General features: G+C 42.9%; 1 protein-coding gene across 2 annotated transcripts in view; it reads right to left on the bottom strand.

Annotated features, from left to right (window-relative positions):
• The window catches only part of hmcn1 (hemicentin 1), a 402,484-nt gene that overhangs the window by 343,175 nt on the left and 46,691 nt on the right, over positions 1-12,618 (bottom strand). For both annotated transcript variants that reach the window (XM_033028175.1, XM_033028176.1), the window contains exon 3: positions 5,652-5,810. In XM_033028175.1, the coding sequence (XP_032884066.1) occupies positions 5,652-5,810 (159 nt within the window). The remainder of the gene's footprint in view (positions 1-5,651; positions 5,811-12,618) is intronic.

Genomic DNA, 12,618 nt, shown 5'->3' with positions numbered 1-12,618 from the left:
AGCAGCAAAATGAATACATTTTGGCAATCCAAGTTAATATTTAGATTGGGAGGTTTCATTACAATAAATTTCCCTTGGGTAGTTCCAACTTGATTCCCCCCCCCCCCCCCCCCCCCCCCGAGGCTCTTTCAGTGCCTTTTATAGGAACTAACTAAATTAATTCCAGAACTCAAATTGAGACACAAATTATTTTGGTCAGAATTGAAATTTCACATTTTTGACTTTGTAAAAGGAGCTTTGTTTTACGTTTGACTTGTGCTAATAATTAACTCCAACATTGGGTAATAGAGTATTTACTTCTTCAAGATTGGAACAAACAATGGCTTCAGAAACAAGGAACTGCAGATGCTGGTTTACCTGAAATGACACAAAATGCTGGAGTAACAGCAAATCATGCAGCATCTTTGGAGAACATGGATAGGTGATGTTTTGGGTCAGGACCCTTCCTCATACTGATTGGGGTGGGGAGGGGAGAAGAAAAATGGAAGAGAGGAGGTGCAGGACAAAGCTTGGCAAGTAATAGGTGGATACAGGTGACGGGAGGGGTTGATAGGCAGATGGTTGCACAAAGGACAGAGATAAAAGACGGATGGTGTGAGATAAAAGGTTTGAAGAGTAGCAAATAGTGAAGCTACAGGAAGGAATCTCGGTAGATGGGGAGGGGAAGGGGAGAAATAGATGCGCAGGGAAAGAGTGGGGAGGGGGAAGTGGGGGTAGCTTCCTCCAGTTTCACAATTTGTAACTAATCCTTTTGTCTCACACATTCTGTCTTTTCATCTTTGGCTTTTATCCAAACATCTGCCTATCAAATCCCTCAGCCCGCACCTGTATCTACTTATTACTTGCCAGGCTTTGGGCTTTGTCCTGTCCCTCCAATCTTCCAGCTTTCTTCTCGCCCCCACTCCACCCGCCCCCCACATTTAGTCTGAAGAAGGGTCTCAACCCAAAACATCTACTAGCCATGTGCTCCAGAGATGCTGCCTGGCCCGTTGAGTTACTCCAGCATTTTGCGCATTGATGGCTTCATCACTGCCAAAAGAAATGGAGAAAAAAAAGTGCCCTACTTGGCTTCTCCAGGTACATGATGTCTCTTCCCATTTCGATGGGAATGGGTTTCCAAAAAAAATATTACCACTCAGAGGAGATAATGAACTTGTGCACATTTTAAATAGATGGGGTCAAGTTGGTTGAAAAGTTGTTAACAAGATTGGTATGTGTTGGAATGAAAACCATTCACTCCATGGAATATGACAATTTTGAATTAGTGATTTACAATTTTTATAATTTATTTAACACCATCTTGACTTCATTGGCTGAACATTTTAAAGCAGGTGAATTGCCAATGTGCTGAAGCCCAATAACCCAAAGAGAGCCGCACATGCCAGGGCAACATGGTGAGGTGGCTGATGTAAATCTGAGAGACAAAGTGTGTCAGTAGCGAATTGGACATTTTTGTTTAATTTTCTGTTCATGTGCTGCCAAAACTAGTATCTCTTTTTACTACTCATCCTTCATGTCCAGAGAAAATAGCAAACCTCGGTCTTAATAACTTGTGATGACAATGTTCCCACAACGATAGCAAGTAGACTATGCCAATAAACAAGCATTTTGATGAAGAAAACAACAGGGATATTTGTCCTGTGTAGGAAGGAACTGCAGATGCTGGTTTAAACCGATGATAGACACAAAATGCTGGAGTAACTCAGCGGGACAGGCAGCATCTCTGGAAAGAAGGAATAGGTGATGTTTCAGGTCGAGACCCATCTTCAGACTGGAGACTGAAGAAGGGTCTTGACCCAAAACATTGCCCATTCCTTCTCTCCAGAGTTGCTGCCTATCCCGCTGAATTACTCAAGCATTTTGTGTCTATTTTTGGGATATTTGTCTGAGTCTGAACAGCCTGCAGCTTAGAGGGCTACTGGCAGAAGATGGCTTCTTCTTCTTGGTAAGAGCTTGCAGGGTTAAAAAGAAAAGCTGAATTTAGCAAGGGGTCCATTGATATATCCTTATCATGCACTCCGCAGCAATAATGTATTGGTTGTGGATGGGGTGAATGTTGACTGCAGAACATTTTCAATGTTGCAGTTAAAATGCTCATACCACCTAAACAGTGCAACGAGCAATGAAAACAAAGATCTGCGTATATGACAAAGTAATGCTGAAATTCAATCTAGCAATCTGGAGCCGCACAAAAGGTGTAGATTACAGTTTTGTTTTCAACATTCCTTGCCAATTATAAAATTAGGGAAAATTCAGGGAAGAGCAATAAAGAGATTTTAAGGTCAATGACAGCTTAGATGACTGCCAGATGATAAATTATAAATGTGAGATAGAAATTCACATGTGTAGTTTGCATCTTTTTTTAAAGCACCAGGGGTCTTCATTAAAGCACAAAATCATTCTGATTTGCAATTGCAATAGTGTACCTTGTGCATAATAACTAGCATTTACAAAATGTACTTAATACCCCAATAAAACTAGATTCATTTCACCAGAATAAAGTGAGGGGGAAAAAAAGACTCCAAATCAATCAAGGAGACAATATTATAAGTTTGGTCTAAGAGACAGGTTTTGCAAATGCTCTGAGAGGAGGAAAGAGAGGCAGGCATGTTGAATAGGGAATTTTCAAACTCTAGAATAGCTAAAAGTACAGCCCACAATGGATGGGCAATTAACATTAGCAATGCTCAGGAGGTCAACATTACAGAGGGCTGCAATCACATTTGAGTTTGAAGGATGAGACTTTTATATTCATGGCATTACTTAATTGGAATCCAGCAGGCAGAGGATTGAATGGATGAATAAAATGTAAGCCAAGAGTCAAACAGCTTGGGCGGGGAGGCAGCTGGCATTGTATTTGAATGGTGAAGTTTAAAGGTAACAAAGGCATGGTATAAGAATCTGCAGATGAGTTGAGGCAGGCATTATGTCAGGTGATATTACAGAGATGGAAATTTCCACCAGGGGCGCCGGGGAGATGGCCAGCCCTGCCAGCAGTCTGTTCGTTTTTTCAACTTTTTGTTATTTTTAGCATCTGTTTAAAGTTTGTTTTTATGTTCTTCAGTTTGTTTAATGTGGTGGTGGGGGAGAAGGGGGGGGAAATAGGGGGAAACTTTTTTTCAAGTCCTTACCTTCCCGGAGATGTGATCAATTTTTGGATCGCATTCTCCGGGCTCTGTTGCCCACCATTGCTGGAGCTGGGAGCAGCCTCGGACTGTCGTGAGCCCCACCGCGGGGCTTGGACTTAACATCGGAGCGGATCCGTTGCCTGGGATCGTTCCCACCGTGATCGCCGTGGACTTACCAACAAAGGCTCGCAGTCTCGGGAGAGGCTAGTCGGGAGCTCCAACGCCGCAGAAGGTTCGTCCAGCCCCGACGCGAGGTTCGATCGCCCTGCGCGGGGGAGCTGATATCCCCCCCGATGCAGGAGCTGAACGCCTCGACGCGGAGGGCCCAAACGCCACCGGCTACGGGAGTTAAGACCGTCCCGTCAATGGAGGGCTCGAGGCCCACGACCGAGGAAGAACAAAGGAAGAGACTTGAACTTTATTTTGCCTTCCATCACAGTGAGGAATGTGTAGGAGTCACTGTGGTGGATGTTCATGTTAAATGTGTTTTTGAGTCTGTTGCTTTTAATTGTATGACTGACCTGGCCAGTGAAATTCCTCGTATGTTGCAAAACATACTAGGCGAATAAAATCTGATTCTGATTCTGATTCTGAAATACAGAGTCTTTGAGATACTCGGATGAAAGCACTAAAATTCAACTCACTATGAATATGACATGCAGTAAAGTGGATACAGAAACAACAGCTTCAAAGTTGCAATAAGAACACTGAGCGGGGAGTAGAAAGGGAGACTAGGTAGACCAACTGTTATTCCTGAAGACATGAGATTATTTGCTTCATTGTTTTGAAATCGTCAGGCTACTGATGGTTAGAGAAAGATTCTGAAGCATCCTAGAATCCGCTGCTCTAGATGTCAGCTGATCTACATCGGTGAGACCAAGCGCAGGCTTGGCGATCGTTTCGCCGAACAACCTCCGCTCGGTCCGCATTAACCAACCTGATCTCCCGGTGGCTCAGCACTTCAACTCCCCTTCCCATTCCGAATCCGACCTTTCTGTCCTGGGTCTCCTCCATGGCCAGAGTGAGCACCACCGGAAATTGGAGCAGCAGCACCTCATATTCCGCTTGTAGACTAAATTGCTGGAGAAACTCAGTGGGTGCGGCAGCATCTATGGAGCGAAGGAAATAGGCAACGTTTTGGGCCGAACCCCATCTTCAGATTCCGTTTGGGCAGTTTGCACCCTAGCGGCATAAACACTGACCCCCAATTTCCGGTAGCCCTTGCTGTCTCCTCCCCTTCTCAGCTCCCCCTCAGCCCTCGGGCTCCACCACTCCCTTTCTCCTTCCTTCTCCCCCCCCCCACCCCCCCCCCCCCCCCACCACATCAGTCTGAAGAAGGGTTTTGGCCCAAAACGTTGCCTATTACCTTCGCTCCATAGATGCTGCTGCACCTGCTGAGTTTCTCCAGCACTTTTGTCTACCTAGAACTACTTACGTTGTTGTGAACTGCCAAATAAAACTTTCAAAACTTTATAATAAAAATAGTTGATCAACAGAATTTCTTTGCCCAGTCAGTGGAAAGGTAAAATGCATTGTGGACTTTGGAAGGAGTAGGAGGGGGACCCACAGCCCCATTTATATCAACGGGTCGATGGTTGAAAGGGTCAAGAGCTTCAAATTCCTGGGCGTGCACATCTCTGAAGATCTTTCCTGGTCCGAGAACACTAATGCAATTATCAAGAAAGCTCATCAGCGCCTCTACTTCCTGAGAAGATTACGGAGAGTCGGTTTGTCAAGGAAGACTCTCTCTAACTTCTACAGGTGCACAGTAGAGAGCATGCTGACCGGTTGCATCGTGGCTTGGTTCTGCAATTTGAGCGCCCTGGAGAGGAAAAGACTACAAAAAGTAGTAAACACTGCCCAGTCCATCATCGGCTCTGACCTTCCTTCCATCGAGGGGATTTATCGCAGTCGCTGCCTCAAAAAGGCTGGCAGTATCATCAAAGACCCACACCATCCTGGCCACACACTCATCTCTCTGCTACCTTCAGGTAGAAGGTACAGGAGCCTGAAGACTGCAACAACCAGGTTCAGGAATAGCTAATTCCCCACGGCCATCAGGCTATTAAACCTGGCTCGGCCAAAACTCTGATTATTAATAGCCATTTTCTGTTATTTGCACTTTATCAGTTTATTTATTCATGTGTGTATATATTTATATCATGGTATATGGACACACTTATCTGTTTTGTAGTAAATGCCTACTATGTTCTGTGTGCTGAAGCAAAGCAAGAATTTCATTGTCCTATACAGGGACACATGACAATAAACTCACTTGAACTTGAACTTACCTATTATGTTGAAAATTAAGGAGCAGATTTATGATGTTTTCAGAGAAGTATAGCAAAGCATAAAGAATGTGTCAGGTGGATGTTGAAATATTTCATTCATGACAATTTTGGTCTGAGTTTATATTCCAGGGTCATTAATTGCTAAATGTACTGACAACAGAACAATGAAATTCTTACTTGCAGGAACATCACAAGCCTTTACATGTTAGTGACACTCTGTGGTATAGCTCACCTGAGATTGCTTCTGCTGGATAAGCTGCAATACTTCGTGAGCTAGCTTGTAGTCCTTTGATCGTGCATCTGTGAAGACGTAGATGAAAGACCCAGGAAGGGAGATTTCCAAAGCGATTTTGATTGCACTGATGCTCATTTCTGGGCAGTCACCACCACCCTGTTTTGAAAGAATAAAAATATATATTCCATGTCAACAGTATTCATCTTCATCTTGCTACAAGGATCAATGGATCCAACTTACATATTGCTGAATTTATCGCCAACTAAGGTTTTTTTAAACAAAAGCTTTTGGTTAATTGTTTCCCTGGCAATCACCAAATCCTGATACAATCGACCTCCTGCTTTCCAGACACTCATAGGTTAATCTTATGCAATAACATGTTAGCTTTCAGCTCAACTGGGAAGGTAGATATCACAAATGAACAAATGAAATGTTGGGATAATGGTCAGAAGCAAAAACTTGTTTGCCAATTGGGTACTTCAAAACAATCATCTATATATTTTTCTTTTAACATAATTTTTATTATTTCTAACCAAAATCAACCCTGTTCATTTCTGAAGTCTGCATTAACTGCAATTAAAGGAATATCCAGATTTCTTGGATCCTTGAAATTCATCTCTACATTTCATAACATTGAATGCAATCTTGCATCCTACGCGTTAATGCAATCAGGATTTCTCACAGCTGGGAGAAATCCTATCCTAAGAATTCATCCCTCATAACTGAGCTGGTTGTTAATAATCATTGTTATTCATTTTCATTGCTGGAATTCAGATTTAAGCAGCTCAGGACTGAAGCATAGCCAAATAAACAGGAAGCATATTTTACTGAACTGGCACAGAAGCCTAAGTGTTATACAGATAGTGTGAATGTAATTACTGATCCAATATCAGATAGCATTTGTTTATGCCCTTCTTGTTTTAAAACTTCTACTTAAAGGCAGCCTGCATAAGTTATTTTGTTCAGAAATCAATATGGTACAGAGAAGTGATTTGTAGCCTGCAGACGTAACACCATTGGGAAGGAAGATTCTGAAGGTGTTGACACAGGTTTGAAGCCACACCAACAGATTCCCACCCAGGTTATGCCAGAAAGTTTCTGAATTTTTGTACACAAACCAATTTCATTGTCGTGGCTGATCAGAACATATATAAATCAAGACAATTGTAAATCTTGCCACTTCCATTCAATAATTTCATTCAATATTTGAGGATAGGTTCCTTCTGGAAGTTACTGATTCGCACCTTAAATGCAGTCTGTTCAAGAAGCAGAAATGTCCTATCTCTCTGAAGCAGTAAATTGTGTGAACATCATTTTCTTAATGGTTGCAAATGGTTCATCAGTGGTGGGATCTTTGAAATAGCTGAAATCTACTAGAATTGTTCTTAATATAAACGGTTTTATAGGTCAAAATTCAATATGAAAGGAAAGCTACAAACAAAATAATCAATTTTAATATCATCAGACTTTGATTTACAGAAAATAGATAAGTGGTGCAATGGCTTATCTTTTCATGGTAAACTATCATATTTTCTAACCCCTCATCCTAAATAACTGCATCCTAAATTACTCCAAAACTTGCTGCCAGAATCCAACCCAGATCAGATACTTTTGCTTTCAGGAAGGAACATTCATTTTGTTATCTGCCATTGACTTATTTAAATGTAAATAAATACAATTTAAATATTTTATGACATATTTTGATAAAATGTAATTAGCTGGGATACGATGGGCATTTTCCCTGTGACATGCATGGATGGCATTAGTGCCAGTATCAGAGTGCACATGTCTATAGCATCAATCTATAATTTCATGTACAATTTGGCTCTCAGGCTCAACAGAAGGGCACATCTGGAATTAAAATATTTGTATCAAAATGAATGGAATGCTGGATGCAAATTGTTCTCTTCCCCATTAGCAAGCATTTGGCATGAACTAAATAAAAAACAAGCCCTCAGGCACAAGCTGAAAATCATTCCAATATCTCCCTTTAAAAAAAAATAATGTTTCCTGCTGTTCTGAAATCACTAAGAATGTGACAGTTGGAGGGCTGTTGCATTGCTGTCCTTAATCACAGAGGCCTACACAAAAATGCAGCCTTTGACTTTTACAGGAAAAGCTCAGAGGAGACTGGAGACATACATAAAATTAACAAGGTAACATAAATTACACAGTGTTCACATATCCTGAATTTATCATCAGTAGAAGCTACTCTAAGGGGAAAGGGAGGAGTAGTAACTTGTATTTGTGGCCTGTACATCGGTCCTGTGGTTATTGGTTCCTTTTTTCCTGCTGTTCCAACACAAAATAACATTCCCTATCTCAAGTTATAAAAATAATGAAAACTTCATGTCATGTTTTTTTTAAATATATTCTTTACCACATTGAGCTACATGATACTATTAACTTTACTCGTGAGAGTAGCAGGGCAAGATCTGTTTTATTATTTCAAGAATGAATGGACTGCTGCGATCACCACAGGTAATGGTTAATCCTTGGCATTGCCTTAAGAATAGGTCAGGTAGCAGATTGTATGCAGTTAGAAACCTTGCTTGTTCATCTTTGTAGGAAATCCAATTCCACAGTTGTGGTTTGTGAGAAAAGCAGCAAACCTGAGCCAACATGGCCCGCCAGTATCATCTACACATACCAACCTGAAAAACTATCAACATGTGGCCCAAAGGTTTAAAAAACGAGACAACTGAGCAATAACCCAAGATAGATACAAAATGCTGGAGTAACTCAACGGGTCAGACTGCATCTCTGGAGGAAAAAGAATAGGTGACGTTTCGGGTGAGACCCTTCATCAGATGACCCAGATGCGCAGAAATAAGAGGATTTGAAATTTAAACTATTGGTAACAAAGCTTCTTTGTCCACCCACATCATTCCTGGTGCTCTTTCCAGACCCTGCACTTTATTAGCCTCCACATTTTCCTTGTCATAAGCAGCAGTACCCACTAATTATAACATTATTAACCCAAAATAAATAGCATCTTCTTCTCAGATGGGTCAAGCATCACTTAGAATACTTAAGTTCAGTTGCCCTGCACAGTGGGATAGCTATATTGGTTGAGGAGCCATACTAGAATTACCAAAATAAAGTTTCCTTTAGAGATGTAGCATGGAAACAGCCCCCTCGGTCTACTGTCCCGCCGACCATTGGTCACTCGTACAGAGGCTCCATGTTATCCCACTTTCGCATCTTACACACTAAGAGGCAATTTACAGAGGCCAATTAACCAACAAATCTTTGGACTGTGGGTGGAAACTGGAGCACCCAGACTCCACACAGAGGGCACCCATAGTCAGGATCAAATCCGAGTCTCTGGCATTGTGAGGCAGCCTCTCTTCCGCTGCGCCCCAGTGCCTCCCTTATGGCTTATGTTATGAGAAAGGTATGTATGAACTCCACTCCTTCAGGCCCAGATGGTTGGGGGTAGGGGGGGGTGTGGGGCTGTACAGGATGGCGATTTCATTGAGATGCTTAAAAGAATAACAAGGATTCAATACAGAGCAGTCATTCCATCCAGTAGGGTAACCCCAAATGAGGGAACATTGTCCCAAAATTGCAATACAGCCATTTACAAGTATGATCAGGATGCATTTATTTTATACACTCGAGCGATATTGGGTCAACTAAATTTTTGGAGACCGAGTCTGACAATCTGCTCTCTAGTCTCCCTCTCCCCTGAATCTCAGTCTGAAGAAGGGCCTCGACTCGAAACGTCACCCATTCCTTCTCCCCAGAGATGCTGCCTGTCCCGCTGAGTTACTCCAGTATTTTGTGTCTATCTTCGGTGTCAACCAGCATTTTCCTACACATTTAACCTACTACATTCTCTGTTCTTTATCAGGGAAACCAAATTAAAAGCAGGTAAATGAGTTTGATATTACTGATAAACCATACACTAATAGGCTATATGCATTGGAATTGCATCCTATGTTACAAAGGATTCTTTGCTCCTTTCTGGAGGAATCATTCCCTCTATGGTACTATTGGTATTATTTTATTATCTTCATGGGATATAGTGAAAAAACTTTTGTTTGTGTGTAATCTAGGCTGATCTTCAGTAGGCCTAAAAGAAAAATACAGTGTAAAATATATTGTTACAGCTACAGGGAGAGTAAAGATAAAATATGTGCAAGGGTCGCAACGAGGTATATTGTATGATCGGGAAACTCATCTCTAGTTTAGTTTAGATGACATGAATAGTGGGACACGTGTTTATTGGGCCACGACTGTGGTCTGGGAACATGGCCGGAGGCCTTTATCAAGGCGCCGCAGTCTCCATGTCTCCCGGATTGGCGTGTAGAAGCCTGGGTTGGGGCCCAGTCAGGGTCTTGCGGCTCAAAGTCCGAGTCGGCGGAGCGACCGAGAGAGCCCTCGGCTGGGGCCCGGGCCAGCGCCACGGAGGCATGAAATGGGCATTGACAGCAGGGAGGCCTCGGCGGCTGTGAAGCGGCGGCAGCAGTGAAGCCTTGCGACAATGGAGCCTCGGCGGTGGCGAAGCCTCGTGGCAGCGGCGATGCCTCACGGGTCGACCCATGGTTGACAGTCGATGAGAGCATGGAGGACCATCGAGAAGGGGGGGGGGGGGTAAGAACAATGGAGGACTCGGCGTTGTGCCAGTGGGAGGAGAACAATGGGGGGGGGGGGGGCAAAGGACAATGGGGACCCGGCAAGGGGGAAGAAACAGTTTTTGAATATGGTGGTAGGTGCTTTCAAGATTTTGTATACTCTGCCTGATGGGCGGCTCGTTTGTGAGATGGTCTGTGCTCCGTTCACAACTCTCTGCAATTATGATCTTGGGCAGAGTAGTTGCCATACCAAGCAGTGATGCACTTGGAGAGAAGGCTTTCTACAGTGCATCTGCAGAAAATGGTAAAAATCATTGGTAAAATCATGTTTAATCTCTATAGCATTCTGAAGAAGTAGAAGCATTGGTGTGCTTTCTTGACCGCACTGTTAATGTGGTTGGACCAGGACAAATTGTTGGTGATATTTACACCTAGAAACATGAAGCTCTCAACCATCTCCACTATAGCACCTTTGGTACGGGCTGGGACGCATACTTCACCTCGCTTCCTGAAGTTGACGAGCAGCTCCTTTGATTTACTGACATTGAGGGAGAGGTTAGTGTCTTGGCACCATGCAACTAAGCTCTCCATCTGTGTAAGAAGGAACTGCAGATGCCGGTTTAAACTGAAGATAGACATAAAATGCTGGAGTTACGCAGCATTTCTGAAGAGGAATGGGAAAAGGAAACGAGAGACATAGACGATGATGCAGAGTGATATAGAACAAAGGAGTGCAAAGATATGCAAAAAAGTAACAATGATAAAGTAAATAGGCCATTATTAGCTGTTTGCTAGGTGAGAATGAAAAGCTGGTGTGACATGGGTGGGAGAGGCAATGGAGAGAGAGGGAATGCAGGGGTTACTTGAGGTTAGAGAAATCAATATTCATACCCCTGGGTTAGCTTCTCAAGTTAAATATGAGATGCTGTTCCTCCAATCTGACAATGGAGGAGATCTACGACAGAAAGGTCTGTGTGGGAATGGGAAGGAGAATTAAAGTGTTTTGCAACCGGGAGATCAGGTCGGCCCAGGCGTAATGAGTGAAGGTGTTCAGCGAAACAATCGCCAAGTCTAGGTCAGCCGATGGAAAAGAGTCCACATCTTGAACAACGGATACAGTAGATGAGGTTGGAGGAGCCTAACCTGAAAGGACTGTTGGGGTCCCTGGACAGAGTCGAGGGAGAAGGTATAGCTACAGGTGTTGCATCTCCTGTGGTTGCAGGAGAAGGTACCCAGGGAGGGGGTGGTTTGGGTGGGAAGGGATGAGTTAACCAGGGAGTTGTGGAGGGAACGTTCTCTGTGGAAGGCGGAAAGAGGTGGAGATAGGAAGATGTGACTAATGGCGGATCCCGTTGGAGGTGGCAAAAATGTCACAGGATTATGTGTTGTATGCAACAGCTAATGGGGTGAAAGGTAAGGACTAGGGGGACTCTGTCCCTACTGCGACTAGAGGAAGGGGAGCAAGGGCGGTCCTGCGGGGTACCGAGGAGACATGTTTGAGGGCCTCATCTACGATGTCCTTGTATGGACCACCTCATCTTGGGTGCAGATGCGGTGTATAGGGGGAATTGGGAGTAGGAGATAGAGTCTTTGCAGGAAACAGAGCATTTCTTTCACCCACGAGAAAATAAAAATTGTCCCACTTCTTCGCTATTTTTAAAAAGTATTTTGCTTTTCTTCGACAAAAATGAATTATTTTTCATTTTTTTAATTATACCCTACCAGGCATATGCTTGCCAATTTATTTAACCTATTAATACCCCCTCTGAGGTCACTTTGTATCTCATAGCTTGGATCTATTGCACCTTATCTTTGCATCCAAATTATGAATATGAAAGGCTTACAGCTGGAGCCACAGCACTGATCCCTGTTGTACCATGCATATCACAACCTCCCAACCTATGTTCTTATTTGTTTAATCATTATTTTATGTGTTTATTTAGAAATATTTGAAGAAGTGGTTCATTTTTATTCCACTGTACTGTCTAAAGACATGACGAATTGCTATACTTGAGTCAGAGAGGCGAGTGTCCCACCCAATACTGGCTTTAATTTAAATTATGCCATACATCAGATCCACAGCAGAATGAAAATAATCTATAATCATCTTCAAGAGCTCTAATACATTTGTTAAACCATATTTCTCTTTCATAAATTAATGTGGAGTCTGTGTAATAATAATAATGTCTTTATTTATATAGCACATTTTTAGTCAACTTGCATTGACCCCAAAGTGCTTCACACAATTACTTCCATACAGACAGGCAAAGGTGGGTGAAGTGTCTTGCCCAAGGACACACACAGGCAAAGGTGGGTGAAGTGTCTTGCCCAAGGACACAACGACAGTATGCACTCCAAGCAGGATTCGAACCAGCTACCTTCCG

This window comes from Amblyraja radiata, chromosome 10 (genome assembly GCF_010909765.2).
Source record: "Amblyraja radiata isolate CabotCenter1 chromosome 10, sAmbRad1.1.pri, whole genome shotgun sequence".
Lineage (NCBI taxonomy): Eukaryota > Metazoa > Chordata > Chondrichthyes > Rajiformes > Rajidae > Amblyraja > Amblyraja radiata.
Note: the sequence above shows the minus strand (reverse complement) of the source record. Positions and strands in the feature narration are given on the sequence as shown.